Source organism: Penicillium paradoxum (genome assembly GCF_028828445.1).
Source record: "Penicillium paradoxum strain IBT 22861 chromosome Unknown utg000005l_segment0_segment0, whole genome shotgun sequence".
In the NCBI taxonomy this organism is placed as follows: domain Eukaryota; kingdom Fungi; phylum Ascomycota; class Eurotiomycetes; order Eurotiales; family Aspergillaceae; genus Penicillium; species Penicillium paradoxum.
The window spans coordinates 1,335,663-1,358,424 of record NW_026643183.1 but is presented as its reverse complement, the minus strand read 5'-3'; the positions used below and the strand labels follow the sequence as shown (position 1 = coordinate 1,358,424).

The following is a 22,762-nucleotide window of genomic DNA, read 5'->3' as shown; positions in this document are numbered from 1 at the left end:
TATCTCACCTCTTCAAGCGATAATTTCAAAAATATCATTCGTATGAATACATGTTAATACATAGACCAAGCAATCGTACGGCTTCAGATTATTTCGATAAACACACAACATTGGGTATCACTAAGAAGCACACAACCGTCCACCAAGATGAATAATCACTGCTTCTTTTTCTGGCTTTCCTCCTCGGTCGCCTGCCGATTGATTTGGCGACATTGGGTAACCAGCTTCCACATACACCACAAATACGCAATTCCGAATCCACCAGCTCCGATCAGAGCATTCAAGACTACCCAGAGATCGGGTTTGCCGGGCGGTGGAGCCACATATGCTTCAAGGACATGCCAGGCAATCATGACAAAATAGAATGCAAAGTGCAGGAGAGTGGTGAAAATGTTGGGCTCGAAATGGGCATTGGCATCTTCCGCGGATGACCGGCTTCGGTAGGTCTCAAAAGAGGTAGGAGGCAAACCAAGAAGATAAGCCCAAAGCAAAGTCATAACCATGTAAGGAACACGAAGTTCATCGCGCTTGAGAAGGGGGTACATGGTCCAGGAGCCAAGTATATTGGCCCAGCCCACCCAGGAGCGGGTCTCCTTGCTCAGTCCACCGTCGCCAGCAAGCAAAAGGGTCATTGGCAGCAGAGGCAACAGGACACTCTTCTCATGTACCTGGAAGGAGAACAAGAAGAATCCCCAAGACACGGCAGATAGAGCGGGAAGGAGCAGCGAAGCTCGAGGATGGCGGAAGATGATAGCACAAGGGACGATAATCGACGCCAATGTGGCACCAAGAGATGCTCGCTGTAAGAGTGTGGCATCGAAGCGAGTGAGCTTGTAGAACGTGTGAATGGCACACCAAGCGTTGGCAACTTTATCTTCAAAGAGCCCACGCGCGAAGGGGAACACTCGGTGGATAATCTGCATTAGTTGGAATGACAGCCCATACAGAACAGAATCATTGTCCACGGGCATGGGAAGTGCCTGCAACAGGGGTGGCACCGGAGAAGATAAGAATGCCTTCCGAGCATCTGCGTTGGATGCACCAACCATGAAAGGTGCCAACAGCAGAGCAAAAGTGGCTAATGTGACGAGCGCAATGCTGACAAGACGGGGAATATTGATCCGAGGGAAGGTGCAGACGCCGAGAAGATATGCGAACATGACTGGCGCATAATACAACGCCATTTGTTTGAATCCCAGCGCACCAACGAAGAAAATGCAAGCCCAAAGCATACGTCCTGCCAGGATAGCATCCAAGCTTGCAACGACCAAGCCAAGCATCACGGTATTATATTGGAAATGGCCATGATCGATGAGAATGTTCGCTGGCTGAAGAAGGACCGCCACAAGAGCAATCGAGGCGGACCAAGCATGAACGCCCTGGATCCGCGTATAGCGGCGAAGGAAAGTGACCACTGCCGGGATGAACACCAAGTATTCAGATACAACGACAGTGGCGCGCATGTATACTTTCAAATGGGGATCCTCAAAGCCTCGGGAGGCGTCTAGGGCGAACCAGCTCGGATTGAAAGCGGAGCCGCTTAATAGGCCAACAAGTCAACATTGATCCACGGGGAAACCTCAACAGATGAAGGAAACATACATCTTTCCAAGCAGCCAGCTGTGATATGCGGTCAATGGCGGATAATCGAGGCCCCAATATTGAAGATCGTAGGTGTACCACTTCGCCAATGGCAAATGCGTGGTAATTTCCATCCAATGCCGTTGCGCTTCAAAATCACCATGCATTGGGGGAACCTGGAACCCTAGAAGGTGTCAGTCTGTTGTGTCGCCGGTTTATCCTCCCCTGAAGGAAGACAATGCTGCTTACCAGAGTAACCCCACAAGCTCACAGCCCATCGGAAGAGGCCAACGGCCATGAGGACGATAGGGAGGATCAGCCATTGGGACACACCGGCTCGAGCAGCCCACAGGAATGAGACTAGCGGAAATGCTGGAGATTGTTTCCCCTCGCCCAAGTCCAAGATCAGGTTATTGTTGGAGCCGGGAGAGATTGCGACCTTTCTCTTTTTGCGGGGGCGGTGCGAGGAGGGTGTTGGAGGGGCCATCACGATATAGGCCAGGTGGAAACTTATCGTCCCATTGACTCTCTAGTGAAGGCAGGTCGAACAGGGGGTCAATGTTGGAATGGGTAGGGTCAGTAAGCGAATAAGAGTTGATGATTTTATGGTTTATAGGTGGTAGCCATGAAGCCGGAGCAAAAGATACCGCCAAGTGACTTGCGATTGTGAGTCGTCGACAGGCACCAGCAGGTACCCACTCGGTTCTCGCGCTAAGTGCCTGGGCTAGTTCGCCTTAGGCAGGCGGAGTGGTTCTGCCAGCGTCCGATTTTTTTTTTTCCAGAAATTTTTCCTTATCAGGGCTGATGGTCCCCAGTTCTTCACTCTTTTTTTTCTTCTTCTTCCCATCCTCTCTTCTTCTTTCCTCATCTCCTATAAGAAGCAGTCTGTCTCAGGTTGCTTTTCTTGTTTTATTTTACAAAAAACTTTTCCTTCACACTAACTAACGCAGTTGCGTGGGTTCTATTTCGTAAGTTCTTGAACAGATACTCTGAGGGCTTATCATTACTCTGAGGGCTGTGGGCTTGATATACATCTATTCTGTGGGCTCTGTGGGACATCTTCCTCGTGGGTTACATATTCTAGACAGTATTGGCTGTCGGTCGCTTGTGGGCTTGAAAACTTGTCCGTCCGTGGGTTGTGGGTTAACGTCCAGCTGTGATTAGATCACTTCTGGCAGTTCTTCTGAGGGCTGTTGTTCCATTTTACATCCAAATACACGGGTGCTTGAGGGATCGTGGGCTTTGCCGCACATACTACAAGAATTTCACTTGTCATTACAGTATGTGCCACCCTACCCGAGCTACAAGCCAGCCTCCCAGCCCTCTCCATGAGTCCTCCCCACCTCCAAAAGAGCAATTGCTGACATCGCATTTCTTTTCTGCAGTTCAAAATGTCCAAGACTTCTTCCAAGGTTGCCGATAAGGGCAGCAAGGCCAGCAAGGCCTTGAACAAGGTCAAGGATGCCGGTATCACCAAGGCTTCCCAGTCCCCCGCCGCCAAGAGCAAGGCCGTTGCCTCCAAGATCGCCTCCAAGGAGAAGTCCTCCAAGAAGAGCAAGAAGAAGGAGCCTACTCCCAGCAGCTCCTCCGAGTCCGAGTCTGAGTCTGAGTCCGATGAGGAGATGAAGGATGCTTCCTCCAGCTCTGACTCTTCTGACTCTGAGTCCGAGGAGGAGAAGCCCGCCCCCAAGAAGGCCGAGAAGAAGGTCGCCGCCAAGGCTGAGTCTTCTGACTCTTCCGACTCCTCCGACTCTGAGTCCGAGGAGGAGAAGCCTGCTCCCAAGAAGGCCGAGAAGAAGGTCGCCGCCAAGGCTGAGTCTTCTGACTCTTCCGATTCCTCCGACTCTGAGTCCGAGGATGAGAAGCCCGCTCCCAAGAAGGCTGAGAAGAAGGCCGAGTCTTCCGACTCTGACTCTGACTCCTCCGAGTCCGAGTCTGAGGCCAAGAAGGCTGAGTCCTCCGACTCCGAGTCTGGCTCCGACTCTGACAGCTCTGATTCCGACTCCGAGGAGAGCGAGGCCTCTGCCTCCAAGAAGCGCAAGGCCGATGAGGAGCCTGCTGCTGCCGCTAAGAAGTCCAAGACCGAGGATGTCCCCGAGGGTGCTTCCGCCAACCTCTTCATTGGCAACCTGTCCTGGAACGTCGATGAGGAGTGGCTCCAGCGTGAGTTCTCCGAGTTCGGTGAGCTCTCCGGTGTCCGCATCGTCACCGACCGTGAGTCTGGCCGCTCCCGTGGCTTCGGTTACGTCGAGTACAACAGCGCTGCCGATGCTGCCAAGGCCATGGATGCCAAGAAGGGTACCGATCTTGATGGACGTACCATCAACCTTGATTACGCCACTGCCCGCCAGTCCAACCCCCAGCAGGGTGCCGACCGTAGCCAGGCTCGTGCCCGCTCCTACGGCGACCAGACCAGCCCCGAGAGTGACACTCTTTTCGTTGGCAACCTTCCCTTCAGCGCCACTGAGGATGCTCTCCACGAGGTCTTCGGTGCCCAGGGCTCCGTTCTCGGAATCCGTCTCCCCACTGAGCAGGAGACTGGCCGCCCCAAGGGCTTCGGTTACGTTCAGTTCGCTTCCATTGATGAGGCCAAGGCTGCTCACAATGCTCTCCAGGGCCAGGAGCTCGAGGGCCGTGCTATCCGTCTTGACTTCAGCACTCCTCGTCCCCAGGGTGGTGACCGTGGTGGCTTCGGCGGCCGCGGTGGTGGCCGTGGTGGTGGCCGTGGAGGTTTCGGTGGCCGTGGCGGCGGTGGTGGTTTCGGTGGCCGTGGTGGTGGTGGCCGCGGTGGTCGCGGTGGCTTCGGTGCTCCTCGCGGCGGTGCCCTCAACAAGGGCAAGGGCAGCATTCCCGAGTACAAGGGTACCAAGGTTACCTTCTAAACTTGATGTTGTTTCCTGCGTACGTTTGATTTTTGCAACATATCGGTGTCCATGGGTCTCAGGTTTGCTTTGACTGAGGGGAAAAAAAGTTCGTGTTTAATTACGTGTAATATGATCTTAGCTCAGGTATCTCTAATTTGATACATCATTTCAATTTTCATTTTGTCCAACTCAACGTGCTCTTTGTCTTGTATTCTGCGTAACCTTGGAACCGCGACACATATTGCCGCTGGTTGCCGCCTTCCCCGCAATTTCCTTTGTTTTTCTATCTGCCACTCTGATCCATCTGGCTCCCGGTTTATGTCCTTTTCATTGCATTATCAATCAAAGAGACTCTTGTCTTGCAGGTCTCAATTCGCGACATTCCAAAGTATGCCCCACTGCTGCCCCCGTTTTCTCAGACAAAACCCCTCATATCGTCGTCACGGGCTGCAAATCACCTGCTCGGTCTGCTGATCACCTCATCACTCGATCCTTTCCACCTGAATGTTCTTTTCATTTTTCTTCACCTCCTTCATTTCTACTGTGATTGCGAAAATCAATAGTTGCATCCTTCTTAGCCTCTCTTCCTCTATCTCTCTTTCTTTCTCTCTTCCAGGGTTTGTTTCTCCTGGTGGGCAGCACTAGTATATGTTGTACAGTGCTTTGGGCATCAGTGATCGCCGACTCCACACTGATAAGATAACCTCATCCCCCACGTTGACCGCTCCCTTCGATCCAGGGTGGCCTGATCTCCCACTCTCTTTTTCTATTTCTATTCACATATCCCCTCCTCTCATATTTCACAATCTAATCTTTGGCCATGCAACCAAATCACTGCGACTTGCTGGGTCAGGTGCGTGAGCCTAGAGCCGCAAGTCGGATGACGCGCGATGCCCATCAGCCGCTTCGAGATAACGGTCAGCCCCAGTCATCTGGTGCAGCGCCCATGAGATCAGAGGGTATGTAGTCCTTTTTATAATCTGGCTGGTACCTCCATTATTGATCGCCTTTCAATATGCATACATAAACTTCGTTTTAAAACTTTCATAATGTACTCACTACAATACTATATAGACTCTTGGATTGACGTGTCCTCGCAACCGTCCTCTTCCTCCTTCTCATCGGCTGCTACCAATGATGATATAATCACTACCGGGTTACGTGTCGAGCATGGGCAAGCTGGGGCATATAAACGCCGTAATCGACGACGCCGTTTACAACACCTTGCTGCTATCACCACAGCTCAAGTGGACTATTCATCGCGGGATGCCAGCCAAGCCAGTAGTAGTCAGGAGGAATACGAGGAGAGCGAAAGCGAGTCCGACCAGGTTCTCAGCAGCTCCAATGAAGATATGCGCCGCCCAACTCTCCCGGCTTCGTTATCTGCACGCTCTAGTTCCGACGGCGCCTCTAGCGATGATGAAGATGATACCTCCACTGCCCTAGGGATGGGCATCAGCCCATCACCTTTTGTTCCTCAGCCAAACATATTCACACATCCTCCTGCCACGTCGGAACCAGGATGGTCTACACGGCGTCCTCAATCTGGCGTCCCGTCGACCTCCCGGGCTTCAAGAAGAGAATCTTATCCCAGCCCACGATCATCACGGAGACGTCAGTATCAGCACAGCCCCTACAACATGCTTTCACCCTCCCATCATGCGGATCATGATGCCGCCCTTCGTGCGAGTCTATCTACACTTCTTTCATGTGCCGCTGCCGCCAGGTGTCTACCGAAGAATGATAGCCAGCCATCCTCTTCCCGGGCTGCTCCACCGGGACTTGCACAACCTGCTTCATTCCGCCTAGTAGGGGAATCAGTCGCCATAGGCGAAGAAAGCAGCGACGAGGAGGTCCGACCCTCACCCCAGTATCCAGAGCCAATCACGTCTATAAAAGCACCACAGCGACACCCAAGAGAGCCAACAGCGCCATCTGGCTCCCCCATCGCCAAAGTCAAACGCCGATCAAGTTCACCCAAGGACCGTAGTGCTGCATCAAAGAAGAACCGCCGCGCGAGTATGACAGATTCAGTGACGCCTGTCAGCCCTACGATTATGACTTGGGTCCTCAGCGCCGGTGTTGTTGTTTTGTTCTCTGCCATAAGCTTTTCTGCTGGATATATGCTTGGCCGTGAGGTTGGGCGTACTGAGGTCGGCATGATCGGAGATGGTGTTCCTGGCCCCCGCCCCTCTGCAGGGTGTGGCCAGGAAGCGGTCCGCGGCGGACTTCGAAAACTGCGCTGGGGGTCTGCGGCTGCAGGCTCTGCTAGTCTTGCCTCAATGTAATATCTCAACGATTTACTATGTCAACGCAGGAGAACATGGCGCTTGAGCTACATTGGTGTTGTTTCAAACATGGCAGCTCGCGTCTGATTCCATGTCTCTCTACCTGGTTGATATTTCACTTTTGTCTCACTGACTAATTTCTAAGGATTTCGCTTGTTATATGCGGGAGATCTTGCGATCTCCTGTTTATCAAAAATCGGCGCATCTTTATCTTTTCACGGTGGCTTCTTGCAGCGATGGAGTTTTGGTTTATGTCGTCCCACTTAGGGCTCTCATGATGGTTCCTTTTACGATTTTATGCAATTTTCAATCTATACCCTCTTTCTATCACCCTTATCCTACAAAGCCAATGAACCTTTTACAAATCTGAATCCAGTCAACATTTATAGACAAGTATCTTTATCATCGGGGTCGCAGATGGCCACAGATTTGCCGTCGGGTGAGATGTCGGTTCTACCTGATATAGCCATCCGCTTTGTGAATGTGATATAAACTCCGCTTTTTAAGCAAAGTACCTAGCCTTGGAGGTAGGCTATCTGAAGACCAGCGGTCGAGTCTCACGAGCATCAAGCCTTTTGATGATACATGCGCTAGTAGTACCAAGTGATAGACTTGTAGAGTTTCTTGTTTAATAGCTGGACTATGAATTAGTTGAAAATGCTCTGCGTCATGGGCCCTTGGTAGAGGCGTAAGGAACCTCGGAGATTGGAAAGAGCATATTGGCGGACGGTACTATTTATTAGCCAGCGGATGTCATTTCTCTATGATAAAGTGACACATTCTTGCAGCCTAGATAAAGAAACCGTCCAGTAGTCGACATATTGAAGAACTATTCTAAACACATTGGTCGTGCCATCGAAGGCATTTAACCTCGGTAGGACAGATCTATACGCTAGTCCAAATGAGGCTAAGTCATGAGATGAGGTACACTTCAATGCTCACACCCCCTTCAAGTTTTTTACCTGCAAGGCCTTGTCGTGTGGGAACTTTTGTTAATTGCACGCCTCTATCATGCAGGAATAGCCTCTCAAAAAAAGACACAGAAATGACACAGTCATGTCTACACCAAGCCAACGCAAGCATGTGAAGAGCCGCAATGGCTGTATCTAATGCAAGAAGCGTAAGTCAAAATGCGACGGAAATAGCGCAGTTCCTTGTGCCCAATGCGTTAAGAAGCGCCATGCGTACTCATTTGCCCCGCCTCCTCTTCCTGTTGACTCCACCTTCTCAACAAGTGCGCTGTTAGATCTGAAGCTACTGCACAACTTCGTGGCCAGAACAGCACATTCCTTGTCATCGCAAGCAGAGACTCAGGAACTCTTCTCCACAGAATTTGTTGGACTTGCAATGCAAAATTAATATCTGCTGCACTGGATATTGACACTATCGGCTTTCCATCTAGTGAATGAACTGGAGAGTCTGGGCTCCTCGCAGCTCCCAACTTCCAAGTGCAGACCCTTATAGGGATATTTATCTCCAAGCGGCCTATAAGTACCACGAGAGTGCATTGAAAAGCTATCGCCAGATCCTGTCAAATGTGAATAAAGAAAGTTGCCATGGGAGCTTTGCCTGTGCATGCCTTCTGTTCATCACGGCTTTCGCCCGGCCAGCAGAAGTTGGATTCCAGATGGGCTAGTCACGTCTATCTATCAAAGGTGATCTGCTATCAGAGTGGACTATTCTTATAAAAGGTCTCCCGTATTTCATCGCCTATGATGGATTTCTCTCGGCACTTACAGGCGGGTCACTTGCCCTTCTCATGGCCGCAAAGGGGAAGTTTCAAGAAGATTCATGTCTTTCAATAGAGAGAGAAACAATATGCTCTCGGTTTCGGTACCCATCAAAAGGTCTCCGGGCCCACACCTCCGATGATAGAATTCTCCAGGTCTGTCGGTCTTCAATTGCGACACTCCATCAAGTGATAACAGAACTGAATCAGTCAGAGGGTCATGCCCTTGCATTCATTCTTCTGACCGATCAGGGTAGACCCTGCTTACCTTGTTCTTCTTGAAGAAAAAGCACCGGAAGCGCTTTTGGTATTTGCACACTAGTAAACTACTGTGCCCTGATTTACGTTGCAAGCTCCAGGTGGTGGACTAAGGACTGGCCTCGGCTGTCGAAGCTGTCAGAGACACAGTTGAGACTAAATGGAACCAATGGCTCTAGTGGCCCCTGGAGCTGGTCCTTCACAATCCAGAGAGCAAGTGGGTTTACGAAATCAATAATGTACGACCTCTGTAGCAAGTGAATAATGCATTTGCATAACTCCCTTTATTCCCCGCGTGACCATCTCTTCTGCCTAAAGTGAGGTGGTTCAGGTGCCCAGGTGGGATGTTAAGAGGACGTCGGCCAATGAACTGGCGAGCCGAGAATCTCGTATGATACCGTTTATACATGCACCGGACCTGACTACTACCTTATTGCTCTATCCCACCAATAGATCAATTCCACTGGCTTTATATGCATTCATAAACAATTGAGTTAATATATTCCGCTAACGCTACTGTGAAAAAGGCTCCTAGCGTCCGCGACAGGAGTCCTTCCGAGCCAATTTTATTCTCTGCGCCACACTCCCCTGTGATATAAGAACATGGCTTGTTCTCAGTTTCTCGATTATATGTCCCCAGATCACTTATTATAATTTTTCCCATCATGGCTAGCACTACTGAAAAGTCCACCGCGACCAGTCTCAACTCAGAACAAATGCTTACCCATGATACCGAAAGCATAAAATCGATACATGACCCCGATATTGTAGACTGGGAAGGGGAAGATGACCCAGCCAAACCAACGAACTGGTCAGGGAAGAAAAAATGGACAAATGGAGGTCTTCTTGCTCTCATGACACTCATCACGTAAGAACTATCACTCCACCGCGTCGCTGTCCATGAAGTGCCTCTGGATTATGAGCTAACAACTCAACAGTCCCCTAGCTTCTTCCATGTTTGCTCCCGGTGTTCAAGACGTGATGATCGATTTCAAGTCGCAGAGCTCCATACTCGCCTCTTTTGTTGTTTCAGTATATGTCCTCGGATATTGCGTCGGACCCTTGATTGTCGCACCACTTTCAGAGATATACGGCCGTCTCCCGATCTACCATGTCTCGAACGTCCTTTTCGTCATCTTCACCATTGCATGCGCTGTCAGTTCCAGCCTTGACATGTTGATCGTATTCCGATTCTTTGCGGGGCTTGCGGGCTCAACTCCGTTATCGATTGGTGGTGGTACATTTGGTGATATGTTCAAGGTCGAGGAGAGAGGCGCGGCCATTGCCATCTGGTCCATGGGCCCCCTCCTTGGTCCGGTGATTGGACCCGTTGCAGGCGGATTTCTTGCAGATGAAGCAGGGTGGAGATGGGTATTTTGGCTGATCACAATTGCCGTGAGCATTTTCTCGGTTCCCCTTGTTTTCCCCATGAGCCCTCTTACTGACTATATGACAAAGTCAGGATTGATGACCGTGATAATGTTCCTTTTCCTCCGAGAGACATACGAGATTACTCTTCTCAGCCAGAAAACCGAACGTCTTCGCAAGGCAACTAATAACCCCAATCTCAGATCTGCTCAAGACCTCGGTCTGCCGCCAAAGGAGTTGATGAAGCGCGCTGTCATTAGACCTATGAAACTTTTGATTTTCTCGCCGATTGTTTTGGCCCTATCGGTATACATCGCTTTCGTTTACGGTATTCTCTATTTACTGTTCACCACCATCACCTCTGTGTTTGTTGGAACCTACGGCTTCTCTCAAGGTCTATCGGGGCTTTCTTATCTTGGCATTGGCATTGGAATGATGATAGGTCTTGTATTGGTCGGTGGATCATCAGACCTACTTCTCAAGAAACTAGCCGCTGCCAACAACGGAGTCATAAAGCCAGAATACCGATTACCACCAATGATATTTGCAGGCTTGGTTCTGCCAGTAGGACTCTTCCTATACGGATGGACAGCAGAGTACGGCGTGCAATGGATGGTTCCGATCATTGGAACTGCCTTTGTTGGAGTGGGCTTGATTGGAAGTTTTGTAAGTGTCGTGAAATTCTTGGTAAAACAGCGTTCTAATACTCGTGCCAGATTCCCACCTCAACATATCTTATCGATGCCTTCGGCATTCACTCGGCCTCGGCAATAGCTGCAAACACCGTGTTGCGTTCCCTTTTTGGCGCCCTCATTCCCCTAGCAGGGCCCGATATGTACGAGGCGATGGGTCTTGGCTGGGGCAATTCCCTGCTGGGATTCCTCTCACTTGCCATGATTCCCATTCCGGTTCTTTTCTGGAAATACGGCGAGAAGCTGCGGACAAGCCAGAACTTGAAACTTTGAGCCTCTCCTTTTGAATTGGTAGCTTTTAGATATGAACAAAATGTATTTACTGTATACACATCCTTGACTTTTATTATTACTATTAGGGGTGTTTTATGTGTAGCACTGAGGAGATGCCTAAGTTATTCCACCACCTAGATGTCCAGTTGACTCCAGTCGCTCTCTCTTTGAGTTATTTCTTTTTTTCCTCTTCGTTCAATGATCTTTGTTGGGGAGGTAAACACTGAAGAACACATATAATCCATGTAGAGTGGGTCTCGTATGTCCATTGCCAGCCAATAGCAGCCTCTTCACTGGCTTGCGCTATCCCCCTATTAATCATACTAACCCGAACGGGTTAGAGTGCTCATACTCACCACGTTGGGCCAACACAAAGAATCTCTTGTTGTCCTTGAGCTATATATAACAGATGAGATCGACATTTACTATTGTGGAGTGGTCCTGCTTCAAGTCGGAATTTTGGTAATCCGGCGGGGAAAGCCCAGAGCATCTCCGTGCGGGACCCGGTTGTACATGCCTTTAACGAATGCTTGGCTTCTGATAACAAATCCCCCCTACAGATCTGGGTCATTTTTTGCATCTCACATATTGACCTTCCACTTCGATTTCTTCCCAATCCATAGCTCATCTACCACCTGCATTCTCATTGCTATTCGACATGTTCTTCCAAAGCGCCCACGCAGAGACAGACACGGAGGCTTTGCTCCAATTTATCCGCCAAAATCCTCTCGGAGTCTTGATCACTGGCCTAAACTCCTCCCAGCAAGACTTTTTACAGTGCACCCATGCTCCATTCGTACTCGACCTTCCTGGGGAAAATGGCAAGACCGACGCTCATCTCCGCGCCCACATCGCCAAGCAGAATCCACAAGTCAAGGCGATGATGGAGGCGGTGAATGACAACCCGCCGAACGTTCTTGAACTCGATAAGGACGTTCTGGTGCTATTCAATGGCAAGCACGATCACTATGTGACTCCCAAATTCTACACCGAAACAAAACCCACTACCGGGAAAGTCGTGCCCACGTGGAACTACTCTGCTGTCCAGGCATATGGCAAGATGTCGCTGTACTATGATTCCAAAACACCGGAGACCGGCGCATTCCTTGCCAAGCAGTTGCATGATCTTTCGCAACACACGGAGCAGTCAATTATGGGGTATACTGGTGGCGAGAAACCGAAGGCGTGGGAAGTGGCTGATGCGCCGAAGGAGTACACTGATCTCCTGAAGAAGAACATTGTTGGAATTGAGATTCGCATTACCAAGCTTCAAGGGAAGTTCAAGATGAGCCAGGAGATGCGTCCTGGGGATCGTGAGGGCGTGGTGGAGGGTTTCGCGAAGCTAGGAAGTGAGACCGGCACTGCGATTTCGGAATTGGTGAAAGAGCGAGCTGAGTTGCATGAGGCGAAGAAGGCCTCCAAGAAAGAATAGATACCCACGTCTGACATTATTTGTAACCCATTGATTACGATTGTTTATGATAGGACAGTTAGTACATGGAAGGCAGTTTACTATAAGCATACACAAGGTCATGCGGGGAAAGATATTTCTCTCTTCTGGAACATCGGGAACACGGATAAAGCTACACGTATGTTTTTATATTTTCTGCTCAGATCTTCTGAGCTATCAATACTGGGACTGCTTGCTTAACCTGACAGCCACTGCACCCCACGCCCTAGGGTGTTGACACCGACATAGACCATCTAACCCTCGGGGTCTTTTGTTTGGTGATATGATTCAACCGTCCAAAACCAGCGCAGATATGACAACCTTGGAAGATAAACCTTCTCACAGCATCTGAAACTCGCAAAGCCACGATCTGGTTATTTTCAAATATCACAATGCGAGCCTAGTCAGGATCGGTGCTATCAGTGTCTTTCTTCTTTCTTCTCAACCCAGCATTCGACAGCAATTTACACCAAGAGCCAAATTTCGTCAGAAGTTAGCGCATTGAGCTAAATTTGGACCCTGTGTCAAGAGCTCCATGATCATGCGCGGATCACTCGTTTCGACTGCTTGCGGGTCTCTTTGACGACATGTCTTTTGAGACTGATCCCCTTTTAGAATATTCGATGCTCTTTGCTCTTGAATTTCTTATACAAAAGGCCAAGCAATCGCTGAAGAAGACAGAAACAAAGAGCTTGGGAAAATAGACACGGAAACTCGCGCTTACTGGTCAATTTCACATCCTTTGTTTTTTGTCCGAGTATGACATTCAATGAGCGCCAGTCCAGCCATGCCTTGGTAACATTTACATGGTGGTATGTTCCCTCTATATAAGGCTTCGGTGGGCATTATCCAGCAGATGTCTCCAATTACAACATTATATTCTATAAATTTGATAAACACAGCATTTCCACCAAAACAAATCATCACTGTCATCATACACCAACCCTTCTTGCAATATGTCCGAGGCTGCCGCGCACACATTGCGAAAGAGGAAAAGGGAAGAAGGGTTCTACTCACAGAAATCTCAAGAGAAGGCGCAATGGAGTGGATATTCTTCCAGTTCAGCAGCGGGTCCGGCAATATCTTCTAGCACTCGCGTTACCAAGAAGCGTGGTAAAGACAAAGGCAAAGTCAAAGTCAAAGGCAAAAAGAAGGTCAAAGTCCGAAAGTCCCAGGATGTTGCTGCAGCTAAGGATGTTGCCCCAGCTAAGGATGTTGCCCCAGCTAAGGATGATGCTCCGATTGCACCTGAGCCGGAGTTGACCGCTGCAGAGCTTGCGAAGGATGTCCAGGTTTCTTATGTAGATACACTTCCAGCACCGCCAAAACGACCTGCAAAGCAAACATGGGAGCGTCCCAAAGATCCCATTACAGATAGACTGAAGGCGCCTAAAGGATGGACCTCCGACGAGATTGACTTGGATCCTGAGTGAGTTCTGCCCATAGAATCCCACGCTAGTGAAATTAACTCCGTTCCAGAATTGTGCTAACATATGCCACTCAGGGATTTGGACGCTCAAATTCAAAGATGCCGGGAGCGAATGAAAGATGATATCTTGATCGACGTCTACGAGTGGAAACTGGAGGGTTTCTTAAAAAAGAAGGAAAAGCGCGAGTATGGATCCCTTAAAGTCACTTTTCTTGGATGTTGCTAATTGGAAATCGCCACTGTCTAGTGCAATGATGGCCAAAGAGCCCGGCCTCAGTTGGCCTATCGTACAACGGCTCGAGCAACTTGAGTTCATTTTGGACTGGCTTCGGAAAGAAAATGATCCATGCCAACTAGTCAGCAATGTGCAAGCAATCATGACAGCATATCGGTCTGGCCAGTTAACCTGGAACCCGGGCTTGGTTACCTATTGGTCGTACGGAACGAAGTTGTGTCAGCCAAGGCCTTTCCGCTGGCATGAATTCAATATGATCAATGAAGATCGAAAGGGTCATACGGGCTTCTGGGTAGAAGGGGTAAGTCTTTCCATAAGCCCCACTTCAATCACGAATATACTGATGTCGGATTAGCTGCACGGTCCTGAACCTATGAAAACCAATCTCAGTGGTATAACCTTGGATGTTGCGTCTGACTCTCTTTTCCGCGCCGAAGTAAGTAGCATCACCTTACTATTTCCGGCTCCTTCTATTTGCTATCCAATTTCTAATTACCGATGCAGGTAAAAATGTTGCTCCGAATTCGTTCTACAAACCAATTTCTAACATACAGATGCTTTGAATTCCCATTTTGTTTTGATACTGGGGCTGATATAATGTGCATCTACGCTACTGATGTGGAACACCTCCTCAAAATAAACAATCTCCCAGACGCTATCGTCGACCAGCCTGCTCTTCTTGGAGTCGTGACCCGGATACTGGGCGATGGGTCCTTCAGCGCAGCCGTTGTGAGGCAATTTCAAGTCAATTTACTCGATTACAACGGCAGGGAGTTGAGCACCTGGGATGATATCCAGGTTTCTATAAACAAAGGCGATATTGGTCAACATGGTATGAGATTGGACGGGCCTTGGTCTCGTCAGAGACTATACACAACAATAATCCCCAATGGCACAAAGCAGGTGCATCTGGCTGATCACGCAATACAAGTGCCCGTGGCAACACCGGCACAAGTTGCTCAACCTATGACATATATGCCACTGGACGCACCTACTGCTAACATAAATCCAAAGCTCCCAGCTGGTGAATAGAGATAGGTTTCATCTTCCTAACATGAGGGATAGCTTCTGTTCCATTACTCTGCGATTGGGATACATCTTATGATATTGTATTGAGCTTTCAACCGTCTCGCTTGCGAAGAATATATAGTGAATTTTATGGTGATATGGTGAAACCATGCAATCTATCTCTTCGGCTAGATTATTCTTGATGCAGGCGTAATCATCTTGATCTCCTACGTCTTAATAGCAATCTTGGAAAGATCAGCATGCTCGTCGTATAGAAAGAAGGATGGAGAAAAGCATATAGAATTGTCTTGTGATCGATATTGTCTGCGAAAATAATAGAATCGGTCAGGAATCTATGACCTAATGAAGGACACTATCCGCCATGTAGAAAAACTGCTGACAAGTGTGTATCTTCCTTTATAAGCGGAGTCTTGCATCTGCATCTTGCATCTGCGCTCAAGTGCTCGTGACTTCATGGGCAAGACATCCCGAAGACTGAACCTCGCGTACTCCTCAATCTGCGAACTGTCATTGGCCAAAGGGCCCGATCGGCGAAGTACATAGTCGTCAATTTGCTCTAGTTCCGAACAAGGTAGGGGAAGCATAGATAGCGGAATGAGCCTGCCCGGGCATATGTCAGGTTTGGCGACATGGAGCCCAATAAACCCATCGGGGGATTAGCTGGTCGGCTTGTAGCACGCGTTGTAGCACTATGGTGGCGGGTTGGCGGGTCCGATATCTCTTTTCGGAAGACCAACCCGCCTCCTGATGGGTTGCCCTACCAAATTGGAATCCAGCCGTTCATCTGATCGGACTATAGAGATGATTGCCAGTCCGATGTCAAATTATTTGTGAACGTATAAAGAGCCCATGAGGTTAGCAAGAAGACCAGCAAAGATTGAAAGATATTCTCTACCAAACCTGCAAATCGCTCCATCATGGCTTCAATGTTACATTATTTCGGCTTCAACAACCCTGCCCCAAAAGAAGAAGCCAAAGCCTCTCCTGTACGCGCTTTGCCGGCCTCATGGTACACCTCACCGGAGATGTACGAGTTGGAGCGCCGGGCGATCTTTTCAAAGCGATGGCTCTTCATCACCCACAGCATGCGGGTGAAGAACACCGGTGACTGGCTTCGTTATGAGATTGCGGGATTTGACTTCATTATCACTCGCGACCGACAGGGCAATGTCAACGCCTTCCACAACGTGTGCCGACACCGTGCGTACCCAGTGGTCGAGAAAGAGGGCTCTGGAAACTCCAAGATTCTGGCTTGTCGGTACCATGGCTGGTCATATGGACTGAATGGCAAACTCGCCAAAGCAACGGGATACCAAGAGTTGAGCAACTTCGACAAGGAGCAGAACAGTCTATTCAGGATCCATGTCAAGGTCGACGTCAATGGATTTATCTGGGTGAATCTCGATGCAAATGAAGTCCCAGAAGTTCCCTGGGAAGAACATTTCCGGGACGTCGACAAGCAAGACCGATACAAAGCGTACAATTTCGATAACTACGATCTGGATCATTCCTATGCTCTGGAGGGCGACTACAACTGGAAGATCCTAGCGGATAATTTCAACGAATGCTACCACTGTCCTACCACCCACGCTGACATTCCTGAGTTCCTCAACCTTGAATCTTTTGACAGCGACCTCAAAGACGGACACATCCAACACCATTGCGAGTCTACGCCCGAACAAATTGAGAAAGGCCTTTACACTGCCAGTACCTATTACTTCCCCATGTCTGCCATGGTTGTCTCGTGAGTCTCCCCAGCTTATGCCTGACCAAATAAAACCACTGCTAACACACAACACAGACCCCATTTTATCATGATCCAGAAATTCCTTCCTTCAGGCCCCAAGAGCTCCAAAATGGCCTACGAGATTTACCGAAACCGCAACTCCTCCGATGCCGACTTCAAGCTCATCAGTGAGATGTACGCACGCGTTATGGGCGAGGACAAAGTCCTCTGCAACAACGCACAGAAGAACCTCGATCGAAATGTCTTTACCAATGGCGAACTACATCCCAAGTACGAGAAGGCGCCGCTCTTCTTCCAGAGCACTGTTCGCGACGTCATCACGGAGCATTTTGAGCGTGAAAAATCCGCGGGCCATCAGATCTGGCCGGCAAAGCCTAAGGCGGCATGTAATTCAGACGTCAGCGAGAAGGATGAGCAGATTTGTGCGTCTTTGGCCTGTGGAGCTCAGAAAGAGGTATTGGCTTGGTGATCATTTTTGGGTTCTTTTTTGTTTGTATTGCATCAGCTCCTTTGCGGGTTTTATGGTTTTTTTTGTGCGAGATTTTGGCAGTTACTATAATTTTTCAAATTGGATTTAGTTTTGCCATCTGCTGGAACTAGTATCGTGGACATTAGAGAAGAAAGGAGAGTGTAGATAGTCCCGATGTTTGTTGGCCCAAAGAAAGGAAATGGCGCCTGAGAGACCAGGCAGCTCTGCACCACTCCCGAGAGCCTCAATGGGGACCTTCCCGCGCCGTCCAGTGCCTTGTCGGCAATTTTTGCTTAAAATATCAAGTCAAAATTAACGATAGGAAAAGAGATCAAAAAAGGGGCACTAGATTAGATATCACCAATAAGACATATGTGGCAAACTAAGAATGGCCCCTTCTGCCTACGGGTGCCTAAAAAATAGGGCCAAGATCTCGTTGAGTCTAGTTGCTGTCAAATCGTATAAAATGTACTCCACGTACAGCTCGTAGACACTTTTTCTGATGCAAGTCAACACCGTTCAGATAAAAAGAGCCATGGCTTCATTCAATTTCCCCCCGGAGCTACTGGCAGTCATCGCGTCCCAGTCGGACGTAGAAACCCTCAAGGCTCTGAGGCTGACAAACCACGCGCTAAGTTCCTTCGCAACAGAGTGTCTATTCTCCGAGATTTCGTTGTACACCGAAGACGGAAGTTGTCAGGCATTCGAGTCCATTATCACACACCCGCAGTTTAAAGACCAAGTGCGCAAGGTTTACCTCAATACTGTCGAGGAGGACTATGTAAGTGAAGTACCAATCCGAAAAATTAGGGGGCAATATACACCATGGCATCATGCTCAAAGCCTTGTCTGACATGCGATATCTATTAGGGCTCATACGATGGGGGCGAAGAACTTGAGCTTCCTCATAAATGGCAGAAGCTTCTGCTCATGCTTCCAAATCTATCAAATCTTGAGAGTGTTGTGCTGCGCTTTGATCAGAATTGCGCCAAGAATCCAGATTGGAATGAGCCAGCTCAATCAGAAGATTACCGAGAAACTCTCGTTCAATGGTTGGGTGCAGGGTTGGCCTCATTGCAACAACCCCTGAAAGAGCTTGGAATTCGCAATCAGCAAAACGTGACCCCGCTCAGTGATGAATTCAAGCAAGTCTTGCCCACATTGGAGTCCTTGAGATTAAATACTGTGCACGAACTGGTGCCTGCCTGTCCGGAAAATGAAATTGATGTTTGTACATCTATAGCCCATTTTGTGTGCTACGTGCTATGAGCTGACACCGTGATGGATTGAACAGATTCAAGAATTACACGAGTTCTACGGAGGGATACTAGCGTCAGACTGGCTGAAGCCCACGATGGGATCTCTTCGGAGACTCTCTCTTTACTCCAACCTTTACTGGGGCTTTTACCCCAAATTCAGTCTGGAAGGGATCCATTTTCCAAACTTGCAGTCGCTCGCTCTGGGTAACTTTACCTTCTTTGAGGACAAGCAGCTTGACTGGATTCTCTCGCACTCATCGACACTCGAGGAAATTTATCTCGACGATTGTCCGATCATATTCGATGTGCGAATGTTGGATTACCAACTTTCTGAATGTCCGATTCCAGCATCTGAAATGCAATATGTGCTAGAGGAAAACGGGTGCGATGGCTGGCGCTATTATTATCCACGCCGGTGGTCTGACTATTTTGCCTCCTTTGAGGCAGGCCTTCCGCACCTTCGCCATTTCGCAACAGGCCACAGCGAAGCATGGGATTTTGAACCTGGCATGCCTTTTGAGCATGAGAAGGACCTCGTTCCAGTTCTTACAGAGGCCCGGTACATCCAATTTAATGGTGGTCTAGGGCCAAGTCAATTCATAACACCATCGGGATGTTACAACAAGGAGTGGCCAGTATGCGATGATGAAGATCGGGAAGCGTTCAAGTCATTGCTTCGGAAGATCGATCAACAGGTGAACTGTGGAGAGTTCACCATAGGAAATTTGGAGGTAGAGAATCTGGTTGAATTGCACTATTGAAGGCTTGAGATAAGTACAAACCTAGGAAATGAGCAAGAATGAGAATAGAGTCTTGGTGCTTCAAACTTCTTCCCTCTCACGGTAGAACAAGTTTTCTTCTATCCATTCAATATCTACTGATCTGTGAAACTGTCTCTAGAGATTTCGATTATGGACTCTAAAGTACGCATGTAGTCAGGTATATGATGGGTTTCTATGGAGATGGAGAGTGACATACAGTTCCCCATATCCTACTCTTTATATATCAACTAATCAAACACTGCGGAGTAAGGCACGCTGAATGTACCTAGGCAGGATGCTAAGGATATACATCGTGGCCGGCATATCGGCACGTGCGACCCCCGGTTCGGGAAAGGCGCAAGTCAGCAGACCAATCAAAATGCGCTGATAGCCACACTGAGTCAGCAACCGGGGCGGTGCCGGGAAGGCGCAAGAGAGCTGATCCCGGGCCTTACCCGCGGATAAGAGCTACCCCGGCCACCCCGCGCTGATATAATAGGGGACCAGCCGCCACTCGGCTGTTGGGGCTGACCGATGCCAGAATGGAACGATCTGTGATCCACGCGATCGACCCATCCGGCAGGTGGCGACGGTATTTTTTTGGGTTTAGCACCGTTGCAGTTCCCCCACATTGATGACCAGCCGAACGATATGCCGTCGCCGACCGTGTATATAGACCTTCGAGGTCTCTCCAAACTTCTTCACTTCTTCAACTTACAACTCACTCTCATCACACACAATGTCTTCCGGCCGCCAGTTTGACCCCACTTTCACCGACTCTGTCATCAATGGCATGGGTCCCAACACTCCCGAGCGTGCTCGCGTCGTTCTGGGCTCCTTGATCAGACACATCCATGACTTCGCTCGTGAGGTTGAGCTGACCTCCGCTGAGTGGATGCTCGGCGTTGAGTTTATCAACTCCGTTGGACAGATCAGCACTCCTATCCGCAATGAGGGCCACCGTATTTGCGACGTCATTGGCCTTGAGTCGTAAGTCTTACTTCAGCGTCACTTTTTTTTTTTCACAAGGAAAAAAAATTACCAAAACCAAAATCACAAAAGCTAATTGTTTTTATCTCAGCCTCGTCGATGAGATCGCCAACAAGATCATTACCGAGGACGGTGTCTCCCCCACCTCCAACGTCATTCTCGGTCCCTTCTGGTCTCCCAATGCTCCCTTCCGCGCTCTGGGTGACAGCATCATCCAGGACCCGAACCCCAATGGCCGGGTCACCTTCATGCACGGCGTGATCAGGGATATGGAATCCGGCAAGCCAATTGCCGGTGCTGTTCTCGACATCTGGCAAGCCTCGGCCAATGGCCAGTACGATTTCCAGGATCCCAAGCAGACCGATAACAACCTACGCGGCAAGTTCCGAACAAACGAGAAGGGAGAGTTCAACTGGTACTGCTACCACCCTACTCCCTACTCCTTGCCTACCGACGGTCCCGCCGGCGTTCTGCTCAACATCATGGACCGTTCTCCCATGCGCCCCGCCCACATTCACCTGATGATCACCCACCCCGAATACGCCACCGTCATCAACCAGATTTACCCCAGCGACGACCCCCACCTCGCCATTGACTCCGTCTTCGCTGTCAAGGATGACCTGGTTGTAGACTTCAAGCCCAAGACCGGTGATCCCAAGGCCTCTCTCGACTTGGAGTACAACGTCAAGATGGCGCTCAAGAAGCACCACCCCAACCCCAACTCCGCTCCCCCTGTGTCCTCATTCGAGCGTCACGCCAAGGCGGCCAAGGAGGCCCAGGGAAAGCTTTGAGCGGTTCTGAGCTATTTCAAAAGCGCAGCACGGTTGTAACGGCATTTGATATTGGTCGCGCATTTTAGCATTTACTTCAATTTCACGGGATAATCTCACATTCTACATCATTTCGCTCCTTCTCCTTGATTCCCCACTTATCAAGCTTAAGTCAAACGGCCCGTGCAGCGGATTAAGGGTCCCCCTGACACTAAATCCTCCTGTGCGACTAGCACGTAGATCAGCCGTCATGCCGCCGAGATCGCAATACTTAAATGTAAGACGTGCATGAAGGATCCTGGCCCACAAATCCGGGGTTCGCGCGTTTGGACCAGTTAGAGTTAACGTCGGCTTGGCCTAAGCTTTCATCCGCCAAGGTCTCCGGGTCGTGCCATGTTCCATGACACGCCGGTGTTACCATGACCAACACCACCACTAAAAACCCAAAATAACCTCGTATTCACAAAGAATCCCACATTCTGGATATATCATGCTTTAAAATATCATACTGGAAACTTCGAAGGTATAAAGACAAAAAAACCAGATATCAAAGACGCTATTCATTCTGTAGAAGTATCCTAATCACAACCCAACTATATCATATACAACCACCCTAGAAAGTCCTGCGCGGATGACCCGAAGGATCAGGTCTCCAGGAGATATCAGTTTCTTCCTCCGTTGGTTCGTAGTAGCCCGTGGAAGACTGGGGCTTTGCGTGGCGAAGGGCATCGCCAGAGAGGACATTAGACTGGTCGATTGCCTCCTTGTAATCCCGAGCTGGAGGTATTTGTTAGCGTGAAACAGAAGAAGAACGACCAGACGGAAAAGACACACTCATCGTCTCATCGACATCGGAAGAAGCAGGCTGAGGCTGATCTGCCATTTCGGGAGCATTAACTTGCGATCCCATGATGTGACTCTCCTGCTCGGACTTGGGGACTTTTGATTGGGACTTGTTGGGCATTTTGACGGATGGGATCGTTGAATATGTAAAATGGATCGTTGACTGTGCAATACTGTAGAGTGTGGAAATGATGGTTGGAGCGGCCATACTTTTATGCCCTGGGGTGATTGGACGTCATTATGACTATTCATGACATTTCGGTGAATTGCCCACGCTGGATTTGCCTCTCGGGATGAATAAATGGGTACATGTGTATATTATAGATGAGATGGGCGCTTGCAAATAGGTGTAAAACCATGGTCGGTGGTCATGACTGGAGGTTCAGCCCTGGGGAGAGTGGATCATGCGGGCTGAGTACTTTGTATCCAGCACATTGATGTTGGTTCTTTCTGGGCTACTTGAGGGGGGTCTGTAACTAGTTTTACCGTCGCCTCTGAGGACCTCTGTGCTAATGACAAGAGTGGTGCTTTACATCGATCGACATATATATCAACTTGCACACTACGTGGTAAATTGGTTGCTTACCCCGGAGTATGTCCAAGCCCACCTACATAGAAGACGTCTAGCTGTGAACAATAAGCATCAATTATCCACCTGAATCATACTATAGTCGCGCACTCCATATATCTCCGCTTGACCATTTTTCTGTGTCAATAGATGTTGGTC

At 49.2% G+C, this 22,762-nt stretch overlaps 10 protein-coding genes across 10 annotated transcripts; 8 read left to right on the top strand and 2 right to left on the bottom strand.

The window, feature by feature from the left end:
* Positions 1-155: 155 nt before the first annotated feature.
* N7457_005535 (dolichyl-P-Glc:Man(9)GlcNAc(2)-PP-dolichol alpha-1,3-glucosyltransferase ALG6) lies at positions 156-2,068 on the bottom strand (the record flags this gene model as incomplete). The annotated part of the gene is made up of 3 exons (XM_057176579.1): positions 156-1,539; positions 1,603-1,765; positions 1,831-2,068. The coding sequence occupies 3 exons, from the start codon at positions 2,066-2,068 to the stop codon at positions 156-158; spliced, it is 1,785 nt and encodes a 594-aa protein (XP_057030881.1).
* A 904-nt stretch (positions 2,069-2,972) lies between these two features.
* N7457_005534 (putative nucleolin protein Nsr1) lies at positions 2,973-4,463 on the top strand (the record flags this gene model as incomplete). Its single annotated transcript, XM_057176578.1, has 1 exon — positions 2,973-4,463. The coding sequence occupies one exon, from the start codon at positions 2,973-2,975 to the stop codon at positions 4,461-4,463; it is 1,491 nt and encodes a 496-aa protein (XP_057030880.1).
* An 802-nt stretch (positions 4,464-5,265) lies between these two features.
* Positions 5,266-6,733, top strand: N7457_005533 (uncharacterized protein; the record flags this gene model as incomplete). Its single annotated transcript, XM_057176577.1, has 2 exons — positions 5,266-5,404; positions 5,520-6,733. The coding sequence occupies 2 exons, from the start codon at positions 5,266-5,268 to the stop codon at positions 6,731-6,733; spliced, it is 1,353 nt and encodes a 450-aa protein (XP_057030879.1).
* Positions 6,734-9,436: 2,703 nt separating this feature from the next.
* Positions 9,437-11,053, top strand: N7457_005532 (MFS transporter; the record flags this gene model as incomplete). The annotated part of the gene is made up of 3 exons (XM_057176576.1): positions 9,437-9,588; positions 9,659-10,754; positions 10,805-11,053. 3 exons carry the CDS (start codon positions 9,437-9,439, stop codon positions 11,051-11,053), a joined length of 1,497 nt encoding a protein of 498 aa, XP_057030878.1.
* A 658-nt stretch (positions 11,054-11,711) lies between these two features.
* Positions 11,712-12,485, top strand: N7457_005531 (FMN-binding negative transcriptional regulator; the record flags this gene model as incomplete). Its single annotated transcript, XM_057176575.1, has 1 exon — positions 11,712-12,485. The coding sequence occupies one exon, from the start codon at positions 11,712-11,714 to the stop codon at positions 12,483-12,485; it is 774 nt and encodes a 257-aa protein (XP_057030877.1).
* Positions 12,486-13,459: 974 nt separating this feature from the next.
* N7457_005530 (uncharacterized protein) lies at positions 13,460-15,199 on the top strand (the record flags this gene model as incomplete). The annotated part of the gene is made up of 5 exons (XM_057176574.1): positions 13,460-13,932; positions 14,008-14,118; positions 14,180-14,468; positions 14,523-14,603; positions 14,672-15,199. 5 exons carry the CDS (start codon positions 13,460-13,462, stop codon positions 15,197-15,199), a joined length of 1,482 nt encoding a protein of 493 aa, XP_057030876.1.
* Positions 15,200-16,113: 914 nt separating this feature from the next.
* N7457_005529 (aromatic ring-hydroxylating oxygenase subunit alpha) lies at positions 16,114-17,412 on the top strand (the record flags this gene model as incomplete). The annotated part of the gene is made up of 2 exons (XM_057176573.1): positions 16,114-16,940; positions 16,998-17,412. The coding sequence occupies 2 exons, from the start codon at positions 16,114-16,116 to the stop codon at positions 17,410-17,412; spliced, it is 1,242 nt and encodes a 413-aa protein (XP_057030875.1).
* A 1,354-nt stretch (positions 17,413-18,766) lies between these two features.
* On the top strand, positions 18,767-19,432 carry N7457_005528 (uncharacterized protein; the record flags this gene model as incomplete). Its single annotated transcript, XM_057176572.1, has 1 exon — positions 18,767-19,432. One exon carries the CDS (start codon positions 18,767-18,769, stop codon positions 19,430-19,432), a length of 666 nt encoding a protein of 221 aa, XP_057030874.1.
* A 739-nt stretch (positions 19,433-20,171) lies between these two features.
* Positions 20,172-21,213, top strand: N7457_005527 (putative catechol dioxygenase; the record flags this gene model as incomplete). Its single annotated transcript, XM_057176571.1, has 2 exons — positions 20,172-20,422; positions 20,514-21,213. 2 exons carry the CDS (start codon positions 20,172-20,174, stop codon positions 21,211-21,213), a joined length of 951 nt encoding a protein of 316 aa, XP_057030873.1.
* Positions 21,214-21,805: 592 nt separating this feature from the next.
* N7457_005526 (uncharacterized protein) lies at positions 21,806-22,156 on the bottom strand (the record flags this gene model as incomplete). Its single annotated transcript, XM_057176570.1, has 2 exons — positions 21,806-21,969; positions 22,027-22,156. 2 exons carry the CDS (start codon positions 22,154-22,156, stop codon positions 21,806-21,808), a joined length of 294 nt encoding a protein of 97 aa, XP_057030872.1.
* Between the last annotated feature and the right edge of the window lie 606 nt (positions 22,157-22,762).